The sequence below is a fragment of the Podarcis pityusensis genome (genome assembly GCF_964106645.2).
Source record: "Podarcis pityusensis genome assembly, chromosome: 8".
Lineage (NCBI taxonomy): Eukaryota > Metazoa > Chordata > Lepidosauria > Squamata > Lacertidae > Podarcis > Podarcis pityusensis.
The window spans coordinates 56,201,943-56,228,563 of record NC_138033.1 but is presented as its reverse complement, the minus strand read 5'-3'; the positions used below and the strand labels follow the sequence as shown (position 1 = coordinate 56,228,563).

The 26,621-nt window shown below is 43.3% G+C and overlaps 1 protein-coding gene across 1 annotated transcript in view; it reads left to right on the top strand.

Moving 5' to 3' along the window:
* The first annotated feature begins 2,261 nt into the window (after positions 1-2,261).
* TOX3 (TOX high mobility group box family member 3) overlaps positions 2,262-26,621 on the top strand; it is a 98,034-nt gene continuing 73,674 nt past the window's right edge. The window contains exon 1 of the mRNA XM_081018147.1: positions 2,262-2,381. Within this exon, the coding sequence (XP_080874273.1) occupies positions 2,280-2,381 (102 nt within the window). The 5' untranslated portion in view covers positions 2,262-2,279. The remainder of the gene's footprint in view (positions 2,382-26,621) is intronic.

Here is a 26,621-nt window from a genome sequence, read left to right as displayed (position 1 = left end):
TCTCAACGACCCTGGCTTTGAGAATTCATTGAGAATGCTTCTTGTTCTGTGCATGTTGATGCACACCCAGCACTTGTTGGCTGCAGCACCCATGGAGATTTCCATGTATGGATGAACATCACAGAGAGAAGTTAAGAGTCAGATTAGGACCTGGGAGACCAGGGTTCAAATCCCCCACTGGGGCATGAAGTTCACTGAGTGGCCTTGGGTCAGTCACCATCTTCAAGCTTAACCCTACCTCACAGGGTTGTTGTGGCGATTAAATGAGGAGGGGGAGAAGGACCTTGTGTACCACCTTGAACTCCTTGGAGAAAAAGGCAGGATATAAATGCAATAAATAAATTTTAAAAATGCACATTACTTCTTTCATCACCCAGTGTATTCATATATAACAGTGGGGAGCAGGATTGTGTGTGTAGCACCTGAATACATTTGTGTATCTATCACACCTATCACATTTTCTCCATGCTGGGTTTCTGTGGGGCGGGGAAGCATTCCAGGTGCACAGAGTACATGTATAAAACGAACCCGCGGAGGTTAGATGCTTAGCAATCCTGCTCCCACCTACCACCTTCCTTTATCCTTAGAACGGACAAATTTGTTAAAACAACAGAAGACCGCGGGTGAAAATTCGAAGGAGGAGCGTTAGATTGGAGGCAACACTAAGTAAAAGCCCGCTTTAGGGTGCTCTACCCAGCTCAGACTGGTTCCCACGTTCAAGGGGTTACAAAGGCTTCCCTTCAGATGCCCGCCTGCGAGCCAGCCTACCCTCTTCCTCTCTACCAATAGAAAGTCTGCTGCATACATACACGTGTATTACACTCTCTTCATTTCCTCTCCCCTGGCGGCCCGGCAAGCTCAGAGAAGCGAACCCCAGCCGCACTGCCGAAAGTTCTGGCTGCGGTGCGTAATAGACCCATGGTCCCCATTCACACGTGCACTTGTCTCTACCCCCCCCCCCCCGCGGCTCCCCTCCTCTGCGCACGTGCGCTTCGGTTTCCTCTCTCCCCCTCAACCTTCGAGGCGGCCGGCCGGCCAAGGAACGCGCGCGCGCCGGAGGGCGGGGCGGGAGAGAAGCGAGCGGGCCCCGGCCCCTTTGGACGCGCGCGCGAGGTAACCCTCCTCGGCGGTGTGCTGCTGAAGGGAGCGAGAAAGCAAGAAAAAAAAGGGGGGGCAGTACTGCCAGAGAGCGAAGCGGCGGCGAAGAACCCGGCGACCCCACCACCAAGTCCCCCCTTCAGCCTCATCCAAGTTGGGCGGTGCCAAGAGCAGTCGCCCCGCTTTTGGAGCACTTTTGGGGCGTGTGTGTGCTTGGAGACAGCGAAGCTGCCTGCCGCGCGACCCTCCCTCTCCGCAGCTATTCGGGGCTCCTTTTCTTTGGCGCCTTCTTTCTCCCCTCACGAGTTCCTCTGCCCTTTCTCTCTGTCCACACACGCACACAAAACAGTCACTTCCAGAAGAGGGGAAGGGAAAAGAAAGCGACACATACAGAGAGAGAGAGAGAGAGAGAGAGAGAAAGAGAGAGAGAGAGAGACCCTTGCGCCGGCTGCCTCGGCGGCGGAGCGCGCGCCCGCCCGCGCGCCCGGTCGCCGTTCCCCCCTCTCCTGAGGCAGGCGGGAGGAGGGGGCCCGAGAGAGAGAGAGAGAGAGAGAGAAGCCGAGAGAGTGCGAGAGAGCCGCTGCTTCTGCTTCTTTCTCTCCTCAGAGCCGGGCGCGTGGCTTCTTTGTGTGGTGCAGCTGGTTCTGGAGGCAGAGAGAGAGAGAGGCAAAACCCGGGGGCTTGCCATTGGAGGGGGGTGGGGAAAGAGAGAGAGAGAGAGAGGACTGAGAGAAAGCTTTCGCCCCACTTCTCCAGAGGCGCGAGAAGCTCCCCCTTCTTGCTCCCCCCTCACCTTCGCCTCACCTGTGCCTCTCCTTCCCCGCCTTCGGCTCACCTGCCGCTCTGCCCCCTCCCCTCCCCCGTCTCTATCATCCCATCCCTTGTTTGTTTTTGTCCCCCCCCCCTTCTCTTTCTCCCTCCTCTTCCCTCCCTCCTTGTCCTCCAGGAAGCTTCGCCTCTTTCCACTTCTCGCAGATTCCCAAACAACTTGAGCAACGTTCTTCCCTCCAAACCCGGGCACTTTTTTATTTTTTTTATTTGGAAGGTGGATCTATTGAGAGCCTCTCAGAACTTCACCCCTTTTTGGACCACACGGACCTCCTCTCTTTAACTCTTCTTTCATCCAACACCCCCTTCCTTCCCCACCCCCCCTGCCCCAAACACCCCCCCATCCCTTCAACATGGATGTAAGATTTTATCCTGCTGCATCTGGAAGCTCCCTTCCTGGAGACCCTTCCAATCTGGACTTTGCCCAGTGTTTGGGTTACTACAACTACAACAAGGTGACTACTTCTTTAATTCCTCCCCACTTTTCTTGTTTTATACCTTTGTTTCTGGTGTGCCTCTCTAGTTTTCCTCATAATATTGTGCCTGGTGGTGCTCTGTTTTGCGGTAGTATATTTTTTGTTTTTGTTTTAGGGGGTAGGTGGAACGAGGGGGAAAGGGCACTGCAACTACTGAAACTTTCTTTCCCTGATGTTAAATGGGGCAGCAATTTTTTAATCAAAACTTTCTCAAGTGTTCTCTCCAATGCTACCGCCTCGCTGCTCCTTTCCATGGCCTGTACAAAAAGCCATCTCTGGCTCCTGTTGTTGTTGCTGTTGTTGCTGTTGTTGTTGTTGTTGTTGTTGTTGTTGTTACTACTCCCCCTCCCCAACTTTGGAGGGATAATCCCTTATCATTTTCTCACAATTCTTTTGAAATAAAGCACAGTTTCCCTTGTAAACACACACACACAAATGTAGGGCTTGCGGAATAGCTACTATTTCATTGGCCGTGGGGGAAATTGCTGATGAAGGGAAAGTGTGTGCATGGTGTATCCGGGCAAAAATGGGCTTGTGCAGTTTGCAAAGATGCTGCTTTCTGCTTTACTTGGAATCCCTGGAACAATGGGCAGTTTTTGCTGAGGCTCTAAGAAGTACTTTGGGAATTGCAGCCAGTGAGCAGCTGCCACTATTGTCTGCCTGCCTTTCTTTCTTTCTTTCTTTCTTTCTTTCTTTCTTTCTTTCAGTTTGTTGTGTTGTATTTATTTTTTAAAAATCTTAATTTTTTTTAAAAAGTCAGATCTATTTCTTTTCTTACAGTCCTTGGTATTTAGAGTAGGATAAAATGTAATGCTGATCAGAGATTGTGCATTGCTGCCCACTCCCCCCCCCAACTCATTTGGGTCCCACTTTTTTCACATTCCGCCACAGTTAAGACATTAACTAAGGCATTAGTTCTGACAAAGCATGCTTGTGTGGAGTTTTATTGAAATCTGTGGGATCCACATCCCAGAAAAAAATGTGTTTAGGATCTGGGTGCCAAAGGTCATTCCAAGTGGGAATTAGTTCAGTGGATGCATGATTCCTTGCCTGCTAACATTACAAAGCAAGCGAATTGTTTCATTTGACTTGTTTGTCTGCCGGAGAAGCTGTTGGTACTACTTAGCTCCATGGCTTATTTACATCTTTCTTGTGGCAGTTTATAGATGAGAAGGCAGATGTAGCAGCAGCAGCAGTCAGCAGTCAGCAGAAGAGAAGGGCACTCCCTACCCTAAATGCATTTTACAAATAATAATAAAAAATGTTTCAACCACAGCTAGTCTGTTTTTGCCAACAACCGGGAAGGAACAGGGAAATGCAAACTTAAAGAGAGACATGGTGACTCATGCTATTCTGAAAGGGACTTCACTGTTTGCATTAGGCTGTGTCAATAGCTCACGGAGTTATTAGCACGGGGCCTTCATACATGTATATAAAGATCCCTTTCACGGCTAGCTGTCTCTCTCCTCCACCACCACCACCATGCTGCCTTTGCCCAGCCTCTGGGGCCCCTTGTGAGATACTGCCTGTTGAGATACTGTGCAAATGGTTAACTGAATGAAGAATGTAATGATGATTACCTAGGTAATGCATGAGAAAAAGGAATTGGTCGGGGGTGGGAAGACAGAATTTTCAAAACAATATCTGTGGTTATCAAAAGTTTCTTACTAGGGGATTGCTTGAAAAAAGGATGTCACCAAAGCAAGCTCTTTTTTAAAGAAGGCTCTGTTTTTGAATGTGCTTGGTCAGGCATGATGGTCATGTTTGATGGAAGCTGAACTGGTGTTTGCCTTGTCCCATGTAGCCAAAGCATACCAATTCCTTTTCACCAAGGTTATGTTAAGCTGCTCCTGGAGAATGCATGCCTGAGCGTGCTCTTGGGAGATACACCACTGAGAATATGAGCACGCTGCTGCCTTGATAGTATGAAAAAGGAAAAAAAGAGAGAGAGGAGGGACTCAACACAAATTAGGGGCTAGAGCATCACCTTTGATTTTTAAGAGTTTTCAGTGCTCTGAATAACTCTGCACAGTCGCTTGTTAGGGCAGCCAAATGTATAAAGTCGCCATCATTTAGAGAATGGCTAAATGTTTGCTGCACTTTGTTGCTGAACATTTTTGAGCTAAACTACATACCAGCCATATTTTTTTGTTTGGCTATTTATCCTTGGTGATAATGAAAAGACACTGTGTGCATTCTTCTTCGTTTGCTATGTGCCTCTACAGAGTGCGCCTCTACAACATGTGAATGGCTCCAAAATTAGAAATTTGCAGAAGCAGACCAATTGTAGGTACCTTTTGAATAATGTTCTATTGTATCTTCAGCATCACGAGGAAGGAAAGTGTGAAACTGCTGTTGGATACCATTTCTTACAACACCAATCTCCTCAAAACAAAACAAAACCAAAAAAACACTAAACTGGTAGGAAGCTATTAACTCTGTTGCACTTTTCCTGCCCCTGTTAAAAAAACACTTGTATTGCCAACTTGCAATTAAGGTGGAGGATGGATATGACTTGGGCTGTGATCCTAAATACACTTTGAAATAAAGATCATTGAAATCAATAAGCTTTGTAAGAAAATATGTTTAGGAACAGGATGTTAAGATGATAATTTTATTGCACTTTTAAAAAGTAAGTTTACTATGGGTTTACACTAGGGTAAACAGTTTGAAGCCAGTGGTTGCAAATCTCATTCTGATTCATATAGTTTTAAACCACAGATGGTTGGGTGGTTGATGACTTGTTAAGATGAACCTTGCTTCTTTCTTTTGCTGAGCTCATCCAAGCTGCTCCTGGTTGCTTTGTCATCTAAAATGCCTTTGCATTAGTGTATTTTTACATACATAGCTATTAGCTGACATTCTTAAGATGTGTATCCACCATTTGTAACAATGTTGCAGCAATGTTAGTAGTTGCATTGCAAATAAAAATCAGTGTCTAAGGCAATAATATTGTGGACCATAAGAACCAACTCCTAGGGGCCAATGTCTCTTTGGCCCACCCAATAAAATATTTGAGGGGGCTGCCCCCCCAAACTTGATGGGCATTGCCATTCAAATGGTGTACGTGTGCCACATCATGTGATCAGTTATGCAGGACAGGGCTTACCTGCCCCCCCTTCAATATTTTGTTCAAGTTGGCATTCCTGCTGTAGTCATTGCAAAGCTTAAGAACAGGCCAGCCGTATTGACTGGCAACATAGTAGGGAGGACATTCTTCTACATATAGTTGAATACAATGGGCAATAACACAAAATACATCATTTGTGTGTGTCTAGAATAGCTCATGGGTTAGAGCAGGCTTCCTCAACCTCGGCCCTCCAGATGTTTTGAGACTACAATTCCCATCATCCCTGACCACTGGTCCTGCTAGCTAGGGATCATGGGAGTTGTAGACCAAAAATATCTGGAGGGCCGCGGTTGAGGAAGCCTGGGTTAGAGTAACTTCAGGAAAATCTGAATTTAATAGGATTTGTTTAGAGTGAATGCTCTGAGGCTAGGCAATTGTGCAAGGCTTCATTGTACGTGTTCATAGTTAAGAAGTTTATGCTTTTTGGGTTGTATATGGACTACTAGGGATTGAGTGGCTTTGTCCTTGCCTCATCCTTGCTACATTTCTAGTGTACCATAATAAGACATTATAATGTGTAAGTTCAGTCCTGTTTGATGGTAGGGTGAAGTTGATGGGGTTGTTCCAGAGTTACTGGTTTCAGAAGTTTGCATTTGCAGGTCCATCTGCAAACTAGTCAAATCTCATTAGGATTGGTGCTTCATCTGGTTTATAGCCAAATAAATACTGTTGCACCAATCTAGTAGGACAGATTTTTCTCTTCTCCTTCCCATGGAAAAATATACAGCAGGGAGCAGGGGGGGAGCACAGGAACCTGCCTTACACCAGAATTTTTGTTTGTTCAAACCAGTATATTCATTCTTACCTAGCAATGGCTCTTCTGGGTCTGAGGCAGATGTTTTTTTCCACATTACCTGCTACTTGATTCTTCTAACTCAGAAGTGTGAAACTTGTGGCCCTCTGGATATGGCTGGACTACTATTCCCATCACCCCTGACCATGCTGGCTGTGGCCAATGGGAACTGGAGTCAAATAACATCTGGACATCTGGTCACAATTTTCCCAACCACTTTTCTAACTAGAGATGCCAGGGGCTCAACTTCTGACTTTGGCTTGCAAAACATGTGCCCTACCACCGAGGTGCATGCATGCTACCTCTGAAGTATGTCCTCTTCCCTGGCACACACACTCTGTTGAGCTTTTGAGAATGTTTCCACCTGCAATATATTATTGTGCCACGTGTTGTTAAAACTTCTCTGTTAAAGCTTGCTTTGGAACAATCATATTGAAGGGTGGCATATGAATCTATAAAACACATGAATGATGGTGGGTAGGGGGAGAGAAGCAGGTGGCACTGGGTTCTAAGTGTATCTCTCCCACACTACGACTGATGATCGGTTAAGGGATAGTGCCGGAAAGGCTGACACCCCATTCATTTGATCAACAATGCTACCACGAGTATGTTGGTGTCCTTTTGGGGACATTATGCCTTTGCTACCCCCCTCTCACACACTCTCAAACAACTGGGTTGATCTGGAAAAAGACTGTATGTGGCATAAGCTAAATTGCTGCATGCTGTGGGTTGTGGCACACTGCTTTCATAAATAGACAATTTTGGGGGGAGGGAGAGGGAGAGCGATAATACAGATGATGTTTCACAAGACAAGGCACAGCAAATGAGTTTCTGCAGCTGCAGTTATCTAAAACATTCAATGCAAACACCACAGTTGGGTAAATAGATGGTACAGATAAAAGAAGGAGCAGATGGCCAATGGATGCTTGTATAGCTTGCAGTGCGAGGCTTGGCTATATCGCTACACTGTGGTGACCCTTTACCTGCTTACGCTCTGTAACCAGGAAGAACCATTTAATTTTCCCCACTTTCCTGCCTATGGAACCTGACTAAACTTTCACCCTGTGTAAGATGGAGAGCAACAGTTGCTATCCGTGTGGCATTGTTTCCTAGGGGTTGGGCTGCAGTACGGCCTGTAGCCTTGTACATTCTGTATGGTTTTACTCTTCCTACAGTAACAGCTAGGATAGAACTGAAAGCGGGGCGTGATTTCCATGAATCCTTTTGGCTGGTGGGGTGGAGAGGGGAAACAATAAGACTAAAATGCAGCTTTTTCGCATTTCATCTGAAAAGCATCAACATCTTTGTAATGATAGACTCTTGAGACTATTAGGCTAATTTTTCCACAGAAGATCTATGCAGTGCATTTACCTTGAATAGTGTGTGTAGTGGTTCTAGGGGTTGCTCGTGCGTAAGCCGGTGCAAACACCTGGCTGGGCTGCCTGAGTGAACCTTTTCTGTCCGGATAGCCACTCACCTGTGGCTGTCTCAATCGCTGGCAGAATCCGTCAGTGGGCGTTTCTTAAACTTCTTCCAGCAAAGAAGCTCTTTGACGCCTAGTCTCCTTCTACTCTCTCTGCGTGAAAGCCTTCTGCGCAAGGAGGGCGTAGGAAGTGGAGGACCTCTGCTCTCCCCGCTGGTCCCCGGCAAGGAGTCATGGGACCGCCTCGCCGCTTCCCCCATCTGCCCCCCTTCTCCACTGGCGCTACGCTGATTCTCTTCCCCAGAAGATGGGCTGCCTCTCCCAATCCCGGGACGCTCTCTGGAATCCCTCTGCATTTTGCTCTCTCCCTCCGGCACTGATGGCAGTTCCCTGACAGTGTGCACTCAATTTTAATATAGACTAGACTAGTTTGTCATCTCTCAGAATTTTTAGTCCTGCCAAAAGGGAGGTAAAGGGAGATAATATGAGTGTGTTGAGGTCAAAGGTTGAACGTTACTGCATCTTTATGTGGGGCAACTTTGAAGAGTGTGTGATGAATCTATATCTTCACTGAACTTTCCAGGAGACTTTTGTTAAGTTCTTCCTTATTTTTTCAGTAAAACGAACTGTGTATCATTTTCTACCACTTTTGGAAAGATAGCTTTAAATTGGTGTTTTATCAAACTGTGTTCTGGAGAACTTGGTGGCTTCCCTGGATGCTCATCAGAGGTTCTTCAATGAAACAATCAGTAATGGTGGATAGGTTTTCCTAGAAGTTAAGCTGCCCATCACTACTTAGGCCCTCTCTGCGATACACATTTAAATCAGTATCATGCCACTTTAAACAGGCATGGCTTCCCACAAAGGATCCTGAGAACTGTAGTTTGTTAAGGGCACTGAAAGTTGTTAGGAGACCCCTATTCTGCTCCCAGAGCTACAAAATACAGAGTGGTTTAACAATCTATCCCTTTGCCCAGAGAACTCTAGGAGTTGTAGCTCTGAGCTGGTATTTTTGCTTTGTTGAGTACTTATGTGGGTGTTGTTGATTTTTTGCTTTTCTTGATAAATAAGTCTGCTGTCAAAATAGCTAAGGAGGTAAGCACAAGCTCCCTGTATTCTAACATGAAGAGAGGTGGCAACAATTCTGGCTTAAGCTAATTTACCCCAGGGAAAATGTCACAAATACTTAACGATGCAAACAAGCCATGCGGGACCATGACCTACTGCTGCGCACTTGGTAACTAGGTGTTGGTTACCACGCAGGAGGAGCATCAGCTGCTGGTGGTTGATTTTGTGAAATTGACAGGAAGCTACCTAAACACGCTGAGAGGAATGCCAGTGCCTGTGACTGTAACTGTATGGACCTCTAAAGGTTTGTCTTTAATAGAGGAATTAGCAATCGGATCACACACACTGCCCTGGACAAACATCTTGTTTCAGATGTGTACAAATGGCAACTCGATAGGAGTCTAGTGGCTCCTGTGTAACAGGACATCATATTACAGTGTCAAGCTTTGTGGCTTTCACACCCATATCCTCAACTGGCCATGTTTAATGTGATAGTGTTTGGTTATGCTATATAGCCTAAGGCAGGCTTCCTCAAACTCTGCCTTCCATATGTTTTGAGACTACATTCCCCATCATCCCTGACCACTGGTTCTGCTAGCTAAGGATCATGGGAGTTGTAGGCCAAACACATCTGGAGGCCCTAGGTTGAGGAAGCCTGGCCTACGGTAGTGAAACCACCAAGAGTTTGAGCCAACACTGTTGCAAAGTATTCAACTGAGTGCACAGTATAGCCAGCAAGTCATTCATATTTCCAAATGGTTTGGGGCTGATTCTTCTTGACTTGTTCTGACATGGTGCTGACTTGGTGCAGGAGCATAGGAAGTATTGTGATTTTAAATTTTTTTAGTGCACGCAGCTTCCTATTTATTTAGACAATATGTTAGAGATTGGTTCATTCTGATGATGCTACAATTTCTATTTTCTGCGGTGTGCTTTTTACTGTTTTAAGCTTGGACATTTTGTGAACTGCATCAAATATGTTTGCCCAGAGAAGTCTATATACCAACCAAATAACTGTCATTTCCTGTCTTGTTTTTAACGACTAACTAGATGTTCTACATAAAAAGGGACATTTTTCAGATTGCTTGTTGGCAGCTGTACTTTCTTTGTGTGGTGTTCAACATTTTGATCTACTGGATAGTGTTTGCTCTTGTGAAGCTGATATGAATTGGCTTTCGGGTTTGTTACCTGATCTTGTGAGTGCTCTGATGAGTATTCATTGCATCACGTTATTTCCAGACTCAAATTACATTCATTAGTAGCTAGCACAATGTTTCTCCAACTTCCAGAAGTTGGGTCCTTTGATAAAAACCTATGCTTTGGTCTCCCTGAAGTTGAAACAAACTATCTGTCCCCAGGTGACATGCATTCATTTTGCTTCTGAATATGAGAATTTGTAAATTGAGACATTACTGCAAACACTGGCACCCAAAGTGGAATGAAGCAGTATGTCTCTAAGCCACTGCCCTCTTAAAACCTTGCAAAGGGAAACCTTAAAACAAAGCAGTGACTCCTCTTCCCAAGTCAGATTGCCAGTCACCCCCACAAATCTCATACACATCAGTTAGAGTCCAGTGCCATGGGATGGTTATTTTAACTTGTGCTCATAACCGGTGGGGGAATTATAAAGCTGTATCTAATGTCTGCTGGCGCAAGGACTTTTGCACTAGCAGATGTTCAAGTTTTCATGTTGTGCAACATAATCCAATACAACAGTTGCTCTAGCAGAAACTCATTATTCAACAGATTGCACAATCTATTGTACAGCAAAAGTTACTAGCAACATTCAACTTGTGCAAAACATTTTGTCAGCCAAACAGGTAGGACACTATAGGACTTTAACTTAGTGCTACATTACACACAAACCTAAGACTCTGTGTGCATGAAGATGATATTTCTCCCTAGATTTTTGCACTCCCTTTCCAAGTACACCTCCAAAGGGAATGTTATCAAGATATTATGAAGCTGAGCTGTTATTAATCACCAGTGAACTCAGTTTGTTCTGCTAGACTGATGCAGCTAATTTATTGAGATAGTATACACTGATTTGTCCAGTGCAACTCAGAATTCTTTCTTCCTGGCCAAGTGTCAGTGAGAGAGCCTTCTGCAGCTATTCGTCTATTCTGTTCTTCTAGTAAATAATTGACAAGCATCATGTCAACCATTAATAAAAACACACATTTCTACTATTCTGAGACCCTATACTGATTATCACTTCCATGGAAGGGGTTACCACCATTTTGAATATGGCTTTATTGAATTGTATTATTTTGATGAATTTGTTGCTGCTGTTTGCTTTATTTATATGCTATTGCATTTGATAGTATAATGATTGCAATAGTTGGTGGTGGTTGTTTTCTTTATTTAAAAAATGCTATTGTGATTAGTATGAGCTACTTTGAGCTCAACATTTGTTGTTGGGAAAACAGAATACAAATATCAAATTAAATCAAAATATTTCATTATCAGTAGCACTTAACCTGTCCGTCTGTGTTGGATTTTATAACTGCTGGATTGGTTACATTTATTTATGGTTTTATTGAGTTGTCGTTTGTATATTTTAATTGTATCTATTTTACTGTGCAGAGCAGGGGTAGATGCCTCTGAAAGAACATAAAGCAAAGAAGAGAGTAGGGCATAATGTAGATACTTGGGGACCTTGTACCTCTGCATGAAAATGATCAAGGGTATAGTGGCAAAAGGCAGTGGTGTCATCGGAAGTTCATCATCGTCCCTAAAAAGGAGCCTCTTAGCAGGACAACAAACTTAGATGAAATAACTGGTGACTAGCATACATTCCAAAAGAATAGAAGGAAGTGAATGGTGATGATGATGATTACTAATTTGATGTATTGCCTGCCTTTCATCCAAAGCCCCTAGGGTGTTTAAAACAATTTAAAATACAACATTAAAAATGATTTAAAACAAATTGCAATCACAAGGATGAGGTAGGTCCTAAAAGTATATATCTTAAATGGCTGGATTAAAGAGGTGTATCTTCAGCATTCAACAAAAACCATATATTGAAAGTAACCAATACACCTCTGTGGGGAGGGAATTTCTTAACTTTGGCGCTGCCACAGAGAGTGCGCCCTCCTGGGCCAGCCCCCAAGCTTTTGCAGGCAGTGAAACTACCAAGAGGGGCCTTTTTGTTGATCTCAGCCCCAAGAGGGTCTGAAGGAAAGAAGATCTTTCAGATATTTTGGGTTGTATTCAACGCTAGTCCTATTCAGAGTAAACCCATTGAAATTAATGAACCTAAGTTAGTGATCTTTGTTAACTTCAGTGAGTAGGCCCAGTGTTGAATGTGACCTTTTGGGCTTGAATCATTTAGGGCCTCAAATTAACACGAGCACCTTGAATTGGGCCCAGAATTGAACAGGTAGCCAACAGTGTTCGAAACTCCCATTGTTCTAGGCACATTTTGCGACAGGGAATTTCATTAGTGCAAGCAGTTTTTGAGCTCTGGATGCAGTTCTCCACCTAAGATTTCAGATTAAAACTGCAGAGTAGAAGGAAAGGAGGACCTTTTTCTGCCTTCCCACTTGTGAAGGCTGGAGAAGAGACCCTCTTAAGAATACTGGGGGTGGGGGAAGGACTAGACCATGTGAAAAATAAACATAATATTTTAGTTGCAGTTCATTCATTTTCAGCATTGTATTCTTGTTATTAAAAAACATGCCTAAACATTCTGTTGTTGCACCCATAACCTAGGTTTAAGGTGCCATTTAGCTCCTAGCTTTCATATCTCAGTTTCTAACACTGGTAGCCAATGCAGATGTTGATTCAAAGTAAGATATGGAAGAAGAACTGGAGGAAAACATCATGAACAAACTATACATATGAGTGAATCATTGCCTCACAATGGTTCAGAGACAACAAAGATGCTACATTGCTTGCTACACACACGCAGAAGCCATGAAAGACTTTCTGAAGAGGGTTCAGTATCTTGCTTAAAACATTTGTATGCCACTTTAAGGTGGCTGCGATCAGCCTGACCAGGAGCCAGTAAGGTTGTACCTCAGCTGGTTTTGGTGGGAGCCACATTGGGATGTCCGTAAGAGGCCCTGCTGACAGGACAGCTATGGATGGTGGGATCTCTGCCATTTGCATCTTTCCTGGATCGATTACCAGCTGCAGTCACTTAGCCCTAATTGAGGACTGGGTCAAGAGGCTTTTTGTGCTTTCTGTAGAATGCTGAACACAAAAGTGGTCCATGGTTGTGTCATTGGACAACAAATGGTATTTCTTCTCTGATATCATAGTGGAGCTTGCCCAGGAGAACTGTCATGGCCCCCTCTGGTTGCCATCTCTGGTCCTGTACAGAAAGGGGTAGCCTTGGACTAGGAAGCTCATTATGGAGTAGGATTTGTTAGAACTTGGAAATATTAAGACCTATGAGCAACATTGGTTAAAGTACTCAAGTATTACCTTCATGAGAATTGTGATGTTTAAATGTCACCATGTTGGTACAAATTGACTGAATAGTTTTAGATCATTTTTAGGACATGTGTTGGCAGGTGATGCCTGCTACTTATGGCATCTGATGTACTGGGATATTTCGCAATTCTGGTCACCAGGGCTAGAAAAGCAACTACGGATCTCTCTATCAAATTGCGACCTTGTCAAAACTGGTTGTCTGCATAACTGCTGGTGGCAAAGAAACACTTGCTGTTGAGCTGTAGGTAGTAGGCCACTATACCTTTTTTCCCTGCCATGGAAATGTTACAAAATATGGCTTTCTAGTGGCTAGTAATCTTCACCCCAGATATAATGTTGGAGTTTGTTTAGACCAGGGATGGGGAACCTGTGGCCTTCCAGATGTTGTTGGACTGCAAGCCTCATCATGCCTGGTCATTGGTCATGCTGGTTGGGGCTGATGTGAATTGGAGTCAAACAATACTACAGAACCACATGATCCTCATTTCTGGATTAGATGTATGGTAGGGGCATGAAGTCATTCTGCATACTTTGCTAAGATGGTAATCCTGGCAGCATCTCTTTGGTGAGTGTACTGTATGGACTGGCTGATGGTGCAACTTGATTCTAATACTTGCATGCAGTTTAAACTCGCCTTTAATTTGCAGAGTGATGTAGCGAGCTTGTGCAAGGAACATTTTGCCCTCTAACTGTTAAGTACCATTTTGGGGGGGTTGATGGGGAATTACCACACGAAAAAGTTGCAAAAATAAGAATAAATTGCACAACATTGAAATATACCAGCTGTTCGACATTCTGCCTCTATCTTGAGCCCTTTTATGGTTTTGCTGATGGGAAACTAATTTTGGGCATTGGCTTTAGTTCAGTAGCTTTTTAAATAAACAACCCTTCTCCCCCTCTTAGTTATTGAGTCAATTACATGCCTTTTGCTGAAAATATTTAGCAGGCACCAAAGTTCTAAACAGTCTGTTAAACAGCCTCAGCTTGCAAGCTGCTAGCATGTGCACTTTAAAAATATTAAGTAGTGTGTTTTTATCTTACTGCTGCACTAAACTCCCCCACCTTGTTCGGTGACTGTATGCTATGCCTTGGAAAGGGAAGTTTTCTGGCTGAATACACACCAAACATTTTAAACATAGTTTCCTCCAAAGAATCCTGGGAGATGTCGTTTGCTAAGGGTGTTAGGAATTGTAGCTACATCTCCCACAATTCCTTGGGGGAAGCCATGTGCTTTAACTAAGGAACGCGGGTGGCGCTGTTGGTTAAGCCACAGAGCCTAGGGCAGGGGTAGGCAACCTAAGGCCAGGGGGCCGGATGCGGCCCAATCGCCTTCTCAGTCTGGCCCGTGGACGGTCCGGAAATCAGTGTGTTTTTACATGAGTAGAATGTGTGCTTTTATTTAAAATACATCTCTGGATTATTTGTGGGGCCTGCCTGGTTTACATGAGTAGAATGTGTGCTTTTATTTAAAATGCATCTCTGGGTTATTTGTGGGGCATAGGAATTCATTCATTCATTCCCGCCCCCCCCCCCCAAATATAGTCCGGCCCACCACATGGTCTGAGGGATGGTGGACCAGCCCACGGCTGAAAAAGGTTGCTGACCTCTGGCTTGCTGAACAGAAGGTCAGCAGTTTGAATTGCCGCGATGGGATGAGCTCCTGTTTTTCGGTCCCTGCTCCTGCCAACCTAGCAGTTCAAAAGCATGAAGTGCAAGTAGATAAATAGGTACCAATGTGGTGGGAAGGTAAATGGCGTTTCTGTGTGCTGCTCTGGTTCGCCAGAAGTGACTTAGTCATGCTGGCCACATGACCCGGAAGCTGTACGCCCGCTCCCTCGGCCAGTAAAGCGAGATGAGTGCCGCAACCCTAGAGTCGTCCGCGACTGGACCTAATGGTTAGGGATCCCTTTACCTTTACTATGTGCTTTAAGTGTATGGTGTGTACACCGTCTGTTTGGAGACAATGTTTGTGTTCTTCCATTTTCTGTCGAAAACATTCATCTGTTTAAAGAAAAAATAGTGCCCACATTTGACAGAAGCAGAGATGCCCCCCCCAAGGTTTTTAGTTTTTCCAGGCTCTGCTCTTCCTACTCATTTACCAGCTCTTCCTTTTCTTTGTGTTGCTTTTGCTTTTTTTGGCTGGGGGGGGGTGCTTTCTAACGTTTGCTCCTTTTCTTCTTCTTCTTCTTCCTCCTTGAGAACTGCTCATCTTATTCTAGCACCTCCAGGCAGACACTTCTGCCTACAGCTTGTATGATTGTGTGTGTATCCTCTGCATTTGGCCAGAGGGGCTTTTAATTCTGACTTGTTGCCAGCACTGTGGTTGCAGCAGGATAGCTGATTTCATGTATTTGGTTATTTTGGTTGATCACCCACCAGAACTACCTGAAAGCAGCTTTGCATTATTATGGATGCCACATGCAAACCTATTTAAATTGCTCTGGGTGGCAAGCATCATGGCTACAATCCTAATTCCACCTACTTGCAAGTAAGCCCCATTGAATTAAGTAGACATAGTTAGAATTGCAGTGCTAGTTACTTGCATGCTGATGTGGATAGTGTGGCTGGAATGATCTTAACACCAGTGGGAAACTTTCATTTTAGCTTTTTTAATATAAAAAAAATTAAAATTATATGCTGCCTTTTGGAGCATAGCCCACCAGGGGTCGTTCACGGTGTCATAAAAACACAGTCTAAAAATAATCAGAACTGACAGAGGCAGCAATGTTAACAGTTATTAAAAAGGCCAGTTGAGACAGAGACTAATATAGCAGCTAACAGAGCTATATTCTGTAAAATAGCTCTCTGTAACGTAGGAGGCTGCCTTAAAAAGAATCAGACTATTGGGCCATCTTTCTCATTATTGTCTACATTGCCTGGCAGCAGCTCTTCAGGGTTTCAGATAGGGTACATTCTCAGCCCTACCTGGAAATGCCAGGTATCAAAACTGGGACCTTCTGCCTTCAAAGCAGATCTTATTCTACTGAGCTATGGCCCTTCCTCAAAAGAACTTGTTTAAGAAAAGGCAGTTAAAAAGAAGAGATTAAGAAAAACCGGTGAGGCCATGCATTCCCAAAGAGGAGGTGGAGTTCCAGAAAAGGTCCTGCCTTTCATGCCCACCAGCCAAATTGACTTTACAGGTGGGGCTTACATGAGCAGGATGTCTGAGGCACACATCAATGGCTGGACAGGTCTATTTGGCATTGGTACCGAATCACCTTAGTTCTTGTGTGCATGGCTGGATGCAAACAGGATGTCATAGAGAAGAATTTAAAGTGGACTTCATATTGAAGTTGCCTAAGGAAGAATGATAGTGAATTTTGGAATGGGGAGAGCTCCAGAAATTGCCCGGTTGGAAGCAATGAGCCATGGGGCAGGGTGTTGGCCCTCATTACTGAAGACTGTGGTTCACTGTCTCACTACTTAGTGAGTAGGACTAAAATGGATCTGTGACAATCTCATATAAAGGACTTGGTCAAGGTAACTGTAAATCAGGAACACTGATTACCCATAATAAAAGCAACCCTGACAAAGGAGAATGTCTCTTAAAGCTTGCATTGCTGCAGTTAATCCTACATAAATTTTGATGGGTCATACATTAAATTGATAATGAGCTGTCCCCTATGAGCTCACAGTTATATCATATATTGAAGACAGAAAAAAAAATAAAAGGCCATTGACTGTCCACTTGTGGTTGTCCACAGGATGCTTTCCTACCTATATGAATTGCTTAGAGGTAATGGGTGATTAAACAGTATTTAAATCCTTGAATAAATACCTCTGAAATGAGATCATGAACATATAACATGTTTAGTTTGCCTGGAGCAATCGTGTAGGTTACCTCAGCAGCCAGGGAGAACTCTTCTATTTTATCAGATAGAAAGTGAACACTGAGGTTTTGTGGATCACAACAAATTGTCCTAGTTTCTAGGATAAAGATGGCTGATAGCCTTGGAAAAACAAGTGATTGAGTGCCACATTAACATCTTAAAAGCTATGCAAGTGCATTATTTGTTGTACTTGGCCTTTATGAACATCAGTTTGGGGTGATGCAGCCCACAGAGATGTGGTTGAAATAGAGGCAATAATTCAACTGCTTTGATGTTCTTATAAGGTCCAACTGTGAGCCAGGGTATTTTAATAACTCTCTGATTTCTTATCACTGCCTGATCAATGAGATCACCAGAGTCTTTGTTGGTGGTCCCCTATGGCTCAGATACATGGCTTGTAACTATGAGATCCTGTGCATTCAGTGTTGTGGGCCCCAAGCTGTACAAGTCTCTCCCAACTGAGATTAGAAAAGCACCTTTCTTGTTGAACTTCAGGTGCATGACAAAGACTTCATTATTTCAGCAGGCACGCTAAGGTAGTGTTTGGTTTTAAGATGAATTTGTATTGCTTTTTGTATGCTTTTTATGTTTTGTAATTTTATACATGCCACTTAGAAATGCCAATGATTAAGTGGCAGTGGCATAGCGTGGGGGGTGCAGGGGGGCCGGCCGCACCGGGCGCAACATCCTGGGGGGGGCGCTCGCACTCGCAGCTCTCTGCCCCTACCTGGCTCACTCACTCTCTCTCACTGCAGTGCTGGCTGTGCGAATCCGATCCGAGCCTCTGGGTCGCCGCCCACTGTGGAGGGGGTGGGTGCCAGGCGTGCGGTGCGGAGAGAGAGCGAGGGACTATCTGGGGGAGGGACAGTGCAGCGGCCGCCCAGCGCAGCGCTGAGCGTGGGAGAGAACCACACCAGCCCAGCCCAGGCAGCAGCAAGAAGAAGCTGGCAGCGGCGGCAGGTTAGGGGTTAGGGTGCGCAAATTACTTGCCTTGCCCCGGGTTAGGGGGCACAAATTACTTGCCTTGCCCCGGGTTAGGGGGCGCAAATTACTTGCCTTGCCCCGGGTGCTGACAACCCATGCTACGCCGCTGTTAAGTGGTATATAAATACCTTAAATAAATTAAAAATTAAGGAAAGGGAAAGTTGACAAAAGTTATAGCTGGTGGGGAAGCTCCTTACCCTTGTCTGTTCCAGCAACATTGCGTTGGTACCAATGTTAGAAACTGGGATAGAAAAGCTAGGAGCCAAATGGCTTCTGGGACCTGGGTTGTGGGTACCAAAACAGAATGCCTAGTTGCCTCAGGGTGGGGGGTCGGCAACACTTTTTATTATTTTGTTAAGAATGAATTAATATGCACTTTACATAAGTGACACATTTTTTTAGCAGAAATTGTTAATACATGTTTAATTTGGTGTTTACAATAAAAATATTGGTACCATTCTTCAGTTTTCAAAACACTCTACTCTTTATTGTTAAACTCCTTAACATATTGTCTATCCTTAACATATACTTTGAGTCTTCAAAGCACATACATTTCAGTAATCCTGGAGTGTCAGCCAGGCACAAAAAAATGGCACCCAGACTTTTTGAGGTGCTTGTAAATGGAGAATCTCTGGGTGCAAAATGCACCCTACTAAGTTTAAACCCTGGTTGGGATGGAAGAAGGTGTCAGAAATGGAAGGATAGTTTGTCCAGTTCTAACAAGCTTGGGAGGCATTGAAGTGTTAAGCAAGACTAGGGGCTTCTCCAGACATCCTTTCCATTGTGCATTTGTGATGATCTGAGCTCATGCCACTATAGGGGCAGTCACACATGATGGCTTTCATTACTGTTTTCACCTGCAAAAGTTTTGGTGTCCACACTGCTTCCTTTCCAACCAGTGCATAGCTCGTAACTTCCTGCTGAAATCCCATTAACTTTTATGGCACAGATATTCTGGTTCATTTTTGCTGCAGTCCCTCCAGATAGCAATAATGTAGTAGGATCAGGGCAGCATCACGGGACAACTAATAAAGCAAAATAAATTCACAACTAATGCATTATTATTGTCTCAAGAATGTGTGGCAGAACTGCCTCCCCCCACCCATAAACAAAAATGTTCTGGAGTTGTCTTTCAGATGAGAGACTGTGGTTGGGTAAGAGTTGTCCAACACTGGATAATACAGTGAGCTCTTCAGTATCTGGGAGAGCTTCCAGGAGAGAGTGGCAGTTCCGGCTCAAGGTCATTGTTGGGAGGAATTAGTTCACTCTGCCACAACAGTGTGAAGATCAGTGAGTGGTCCACAACACGGTTGTGTCTGCTTGAGATCATATTTAGGTAGCAGCAAAGAATTATCTGCAGCAATGGAGATGGGCTTGGGTGCTGGAGATCCATGAGCATTGTGCATACATTCTAGTTTATGAGTCCTTAGGAATCTTAGATTGTAGTCACCTTGAGTCCTATTCAGAGTAAATCCATTGAAGTTCATTAACTTATTAGTCATCCCTGTTAACTTAAATGGGTCTAATTTAAGTAGGACTAGCATTGAATACTGCTACCACCCTTATTCAATGCCTTCCAATCTTTTCTGAAACAATGAAACGAAAAAGGAAACAATATGCCAATGGTAGCAACTAAGAGTTTGTTTTTGGCTTCCTGGTTGTGAAGGTTCTGTAAGAAAAAAACAATGAAATGAAAAGGGATGAAAATATATGCCCATGGCAGCAACTCAAGAGTTTATAGTAACCCTTGTGCTGCATAATGGTGTGATGGTACTTAAATTGTGCTGTGTACCATGTTTTTTCCTCCCTTTTATCAAGTTAAGCAACTTCCTTTGCATTGAATAAATGCAGAGAAGCTGTTTTTAAGAAAGCAATTAATGTAGCAGAAACCAGTGCACCCTGCTGTTGAAAATGATTTCCCTGCAATTTTCTTTAAGAAAAAAAAAAGCACCAACAACAATATGAATAAAAAGTAATAGAAAGAGTTCACCAGTACAAACTAGTGTTGCTTTGCCATCTCCCTTTAAAAACAAAAACAAAAGATTTCAATTCATAGGGGAATTAAAAACAAAACAATGACTTGGCCTTCATAGGGAAATTCACACATCTCTAGAAGTCCTGTAAAACACTACCCCTCTTGTGGATTGATTGCCTCTGGGTGGCTACTATGAGAACGGGATGCTAGACTAGGTGGACCATTGGCCTGATCCAGCAGGCTCTTCTTACGTTCAGTGAAGTAAACTTCACCATCCACTAGCAGTTCTTTGTGCTACTGTTGAGAAAGCTCTGACCTTGAAAAGCCCTTCATGGCTTGGGACTTGGTAGACCACCGTTTCCCATATCAACCTGCCCAGACCTATTATCAACCTATTATTCTGAGGGAGTTTCCCCCCTCTGTATGTTTGGTTGTATGTCCCTGCTGTACACAAGGCCAGAATTGAGAAAGGAAAAACAACAACACACCTCTCTGTTCCTTTCTTGCCATAATGTTTTTGTTAAGTTTGCTCAGTAAAGAGTTGTTAGGACTTCTGGACCCTGTCAGCATTATTTAAGGTTCCCTATTCTTGGTGATGCTCTTTAAAAACACCCACCCACCCACATAGAAATGGTTTTGTGGAAGTTACCTCTTTTGCCCTTTCCTCTTTACCTGACGAATACCCTTAGCCCTTTTTTGAACAGAATTATTGTTGCTTGCCACACAGAAGCAAATTATTTAGTCAGCAGTAGGGAATTGGCAATTACTCATAAGGCTGTGCTGCTTACTGCAGTTGTTAGGATTATGGCTAATTGTTATTAAAATCTAATGTTGCTGTCAGAATGATCTTGTGTGTATAATTGAGTCAGCTTCTGTTACTTTGATATCGTTGACAATCTGTTATGTGCTATTTGTATCTTTTGATGTTAAGGCCTACGGCTTAACCAATTAACAGAGTCATTCATTCAACATGGCAATTACGGGAAAGAATCACCTATTTGCAAAAAAGGATCAGGCTGCAGAGTAGGAAATATTGCCCGGGGCACACAGTTCAACCACGTTTTTCATTATCTTTTCAGTAACTGGAAGGATGCAAACTTCTAGGAAGGCTAAAAACTTTTTTAAAATAAATGAACCTTCAGAGCCCCAATCTTGCAAACACTTGCCTCAATGGAATTTACTTTTGAATAGGCGGTATAGGCTTACACTGCTTTTTAAAATGTTATTTTTATTCCATAATAAACTTGCTGGTATATTTGGAGAACCAGTGTGATGTAGTGGTTAGAGTGCTGGACTAAGACCTGTGAGACCAAGATTCAAATCCCTATTCAGACTTAAAGCTCACTGGCTAACCTTGGGCCCATCGCTTGCTCACAGTCTCACCTACCTCACAGGGTTGTTGTGAGAACAAAATGGAGGGGATATGTATGCTACCTTGAGCTCCTTGGAGAAGAAGGTGAGATATAAATGACACACACGCACACACACACACACACACACAGAGAGAGAGAGAGAGAGAGAGAGAGAGAGAAACTTATAAGTAAAAACATTGGAAGTTGCTTTATACTGAGATGGCTGTAGCTTTTGACAGTACTTTTGACAGTAATGGCGCTCTCTTTTTCAACACCTGGTGTCTGATTCTTTTAACTGCAAGAGCTAGGGTTTCAACCAACTGCCTTCAGCATGCCAAGCATGCACCCTCCTCCTGAGATCTGACTGTTACTGACCAAAGCTCCTTTCATTTGTTTGTCATATGTCAGAGGTGGCCAATATGTTGCTGTCCAGATACTTTTGGACTCCCAAATCCCATCAGTCCCAGCCACTATGGCCAATGGTGAAAGAGGATGAGACTTGTAGCCCAGGAACATCTGGATGGCACCATGTTCACCACCGCTGCATAGGCTGTGGTGTGATTGAAAAATTGGAACCTATAGGGAAATACAGTTTAAAGATTCTCAGCTCTTGAGTCACAAAGATTGAGATTATGCATCATGCTATATCAGTACTTAGTAGTTCCCAGCTGTATGTGTGATGGCCTCAATAAAAATATATATATAACTGAGTTTGGTGGGATGTCGGGAGACATGAAAATTCAATTCAGGGGTGCCTATGTATTTTTTCTTACAGGTTATCTGGGCCCAGTACACTATATGTGGATTGAGCCCCCTACTCCACTTCCAAAAGAGGACACAAATTTGTGTAATATTTGCATAGACTTCATACAATATGTAGAGTTGTATCTTCACTTGTGGGGTGAGTGTAGGGTCCTGAAAAGAAACCAGATGTGTCACGTAAGAAAGAGCTACTTATTTGTAAACCACTTCATATTTTTGATATATTACGTGGTTTACAAATCCTTTTAAATAAAGTCATAAGATGTCTGACAGACACAATATCAACAGAAGCAGCCTTTTCCATGATTTCCATACTAGGGAAAGCTTAACCTCTTGCATTTCTTTCTGCCATACAAACTTTAAAGGCACAACCGCTCTGCCTTTCCTTACTGCCAGCCCTAAAGCATGCAAAGGGCTTGAGCTTTATGAGTTTCTAAACCAGTTACGCTACTATATGTCTTTCATCTGTTGCGTGGCAATACTACACTCCTTGAAACACCAGGCAAGATGGTAGGAGGGGTGTTGTGTCAAAATACAGTCAATATTTACAGAAACTAAGGTTCATATGTCCACGCTTAGATGAATTGAAGATTAAACTGAACCTCACAATAACTACAGCAACTAGCCACTTTCCCACTTCCCCTCCCCCATGGTTGGGAAAATCAGGTGATTGGGCCTTGTGGCTAGTGGGTCTTTGTTTTCTGGAATGCCATCCTCTTTTCACAGTGGCCGACCAGATGCCTGTGGGAAACCCAGAAGGAGGACCTGAGCACAAGAGCATTCTCTCTCTCCCCCCCGCCACTTCTACAGTTTCCAGCGACTGGTGTTCAGAAGCATTGCTTCTGCCTCCAACCTTGCTGAACAGAGTACTCTGCAAATAATAGATGTTCACATGAGAGGAATTCTACTCGATTGTGGACTTAGTTCAATAAATGAAACAAAGCATACCAGCTGTGAGGTTTGGATGAATTAGGCATACTGTACAATGAAAACAAATCTTGTTTTATCTCTCCCCCCCCCCATTTGTGTTCAGTATCAATAGCATACAGAAAAAGAACAACCCAAGTTCAAGGGACCTGCAATTCTGCTTATTTTGAAAACTAGATAGTTCATGACTAAGCTCTTTTTAAATTACTGTATTGTATAGTAATCACTATAAATAGCTTCATTTGAAATGGCTTAAAAATCCCCTTAATGGAGTTTATTCATGGGGCTATATATGTGCTAATGGTGTGTTTATTAATAAAGGTGGTCTCCAACTGACAAGATTTTTAAAGCTAATATTAATTTCATTAAGGTGTTAAGTATGTTGGACAATACAATACTCCTTTTCAGAAAGTTTTACATGGCTTAACAAAAAACTATGACCGTGCAATGTGAACAAGATTCTAGTTTCATAGATGGATTCTTCTGAGATCCTTTGTGGTTATGGTTTCTTACCACGACACGAGAATGACTATTTTTCTTTCGCATTGTTGCATGTAATTAGAAGCTTTCTCTTGCCTTGCAGCTGGAACCTCAAATCATGTTTTTCTGGCAAAGATTCTGTTCATTTAAATGGGGCTGTGATAGCAGAATGCTTTGAGGATTGAGATCATTTTGCTTTTAAGAATGGTTGGACAAGATGAGTAATTAACAACTATGCACCAGTTGCAACTATGCCTGTGTCTAAAGCAATCAGTGTTTGTGGTACAGTGTGTACCTTTGCAAATACTCCTTAAAATAGCAATTTTGCTTGCTTATCATGTACTGTGTGCATGCTAAATTTGGGAAATTAATGAATTCTCATGGCAACAAATGAAAAATGAAGTCGTAGGCAGATTAATCCCTACCCGCTTCATCTCACCCTGCCCCTAAATGAAGTCAACTTCTTTCAGTTCGAATCCCTGCACTCAGGACATTTAAGGTTTACCAGACATTAAATGGCTGTCCAGCCTAGGTCTGGTTTAAAGATAAAGAACCACGAGAAAGGACACCTGCAGGGGCCTTGAATTTGCTCATTAACAGCACCTGGAAAGCAGACTGAGTGTGTATCTGACCTTCCTCACGTTGGTGATATAGATTTCCATTTAAATTACAGTGACTTGGTTGTATCCAGTGCTGTATGAGTCTATCAAGGCTACTAGCTGTGATGGCTATGCTCTGCTTCCATGGTCCGAGGCAGTAATGCTTCTGCAAACCAATTGCTGGAAACCACAGGACGGGAAAATGCTCTAGTGCCTGGGGCCTGTTTGTAGCTTTCTGGTTGGCCACTTTGAGACCAGGATAATGGACTAGATCCAGCACAGAGTCTTCCTATGTTTTTAACTGGGCATAGGCAAACTCTGCCCTCCAGATGTTTCAGGACTACAATTCCCATCATCCCTGACCACTGGTCCTGTTAGCTAGGGATGATGGGAGTTGTAGTCCCAAAACATCTGGAGGGCAGAGTTTGCCTATGGCTGTTTTAAACCCTCAAATGTTGGGACTTCCCACTACTTTCCTCACCTGTGCACCTCCAAAATTTACCTCTGACCCTCTGGTGCAGACTTTTAAGAATTCATGGATGGCCACAGGGGTAAGAAAAACAAAAGAGGAAGTTCTGTTGTGTGAGTGGAACAGTAATGTTGAATACAACCCGTTATTTATATATTTGTATATAAATTAGCATATGCAAATGTTGTGCAGATCTGTGTACTTTGTCCTCTATTATTTTTGGTAATGCATTTCCCTTTTTGGGGAGACATGTAGGTGGCCACCCAATTTCTATTTGTTACTTTTTAAAATTCAGAAACTGTAGTTTGTATTGTAACGCTGAATGTTAGCAGGGTATCATTATATCATGCCACCTTTATAGATCGAGAGTGGAGAACCTGTGGCCTTCCAGATGTTGTTGGACTACAGCTCCCATTATCATGCAGGCTGGGACTGATGGGCATTGGAATTAAGCAACATCTGGAAGGAACCAGGTTTTCCATCCCTGGTGTAGACTGTCCTTTAAAGAGTAACTTCAATAGAATATAGGTTTGTCCCTTGAAGTTTATTTGGAGCTGGCATTAAAAAGATAACAGTGAGGTGGTATCTTGATGTTTTGAGAAGGAGCTCCAGGCATAAGGAATGTAGCAATGATGAAAGTACAAAATTGTTTTAGAGGGGCAGATCTGGAGGCAAATAAACATAAGAGCCTGGCTAGACTGGGCTACGGATCTGTCTTGTTCTTATACTAAATCAGACCACTGGTTCATCTAACTTTACTAACTTTACTATTGTCTGTAAAGACTTTCTGGTGTTTGAGAGAAGAGGTTTTCCCCAGACCTGTTTGGAGATGGCAGGGATTGAACATGGGACCTTCTACATGCAAAGCAGATTCTTTTCCACTGCGCTCTGTCTCACAGGGCTTCCATCAGTGGCCAGCCAGATGGATGAGCTGGGCATGAAGGAGCAGCACTCCACTACTTGTCCTCAGCAAACTGGCAGTCAGAGGTTCTCCGGATATTTTGCGTACCTTTGCAATGCTGTTTTGGGTCACTGGGCTAGGGATGGAGTCTTCAAATGCTCTGTCATGCCAGAATTTCAGGAAAGTATCAATTCTGTGACTTCACCACATCAAAGGCGGTTGTTTTGAATCAGATGTTGGTTTGGCATCTTCCCGAAACAGAAATACTTTAAAGAGAACTTGAAAAGTATAAATAAATAGTGTTGGGCTTTCTTAACTTTTGTGGTTTTCTTTGCACAATTTCCCCACACAAAGATAATTCTTATCCAGGGAAATATATAGCCAGAATATGTGAAAAGCAGAACAATTATTTTGTTGCTATTCTTATAACATTGTTCAGCTGCACAGCCAGTACATTAAGGTTTTGGGTTTTTTGGTTAACAAATTGACTACTTGCATCATGGTAGTGAGGCATGAAAGTTCAGAACCAAGTCAGAACTTTCTTTTATTTACTCAGAGAGCCAGAATAAAACTTGCAAAAGTTCATATGCAGCATATATAGTGTGCGTGAAACATAAACACACAAACACATGTACCTGCATTTGAAATGCTGTGTACAGTTCAGGTTGCCTCACCTTAAAAAGAAAGTTGTAGAATTGGAACCAAAATGATCAAGGGAATGGAGTGAGATCTATGTGAGGAATGTTTGCAGCATATGGGACTTCCTAGTTAAGAGAAAAGGCAAGGAAGAGGTGATATTACATGCATGGCATAGTGGACAAAGTAAAGTTTTTCTCCCTCTCATCACACTAGAACTCATGCCCCGTCCAACGAAGCTGAATGTTGGAAGACTCAGGAGAGATAAAAGGAAGTAGGCTTCATGCAGTGAATAGTTAAACTATGGAACTTGCTCCCACAGGAGGTAGTGAGGGCCAACAACTTGGATGGCTTTAAAAGAGGATTAAACCAATTCGTGTAGGATAAGAGGCAGTTATGCTTCTGAATGCATTTCTGGAAACTGCAGGAGGGGATAGGGAATTGCCAACT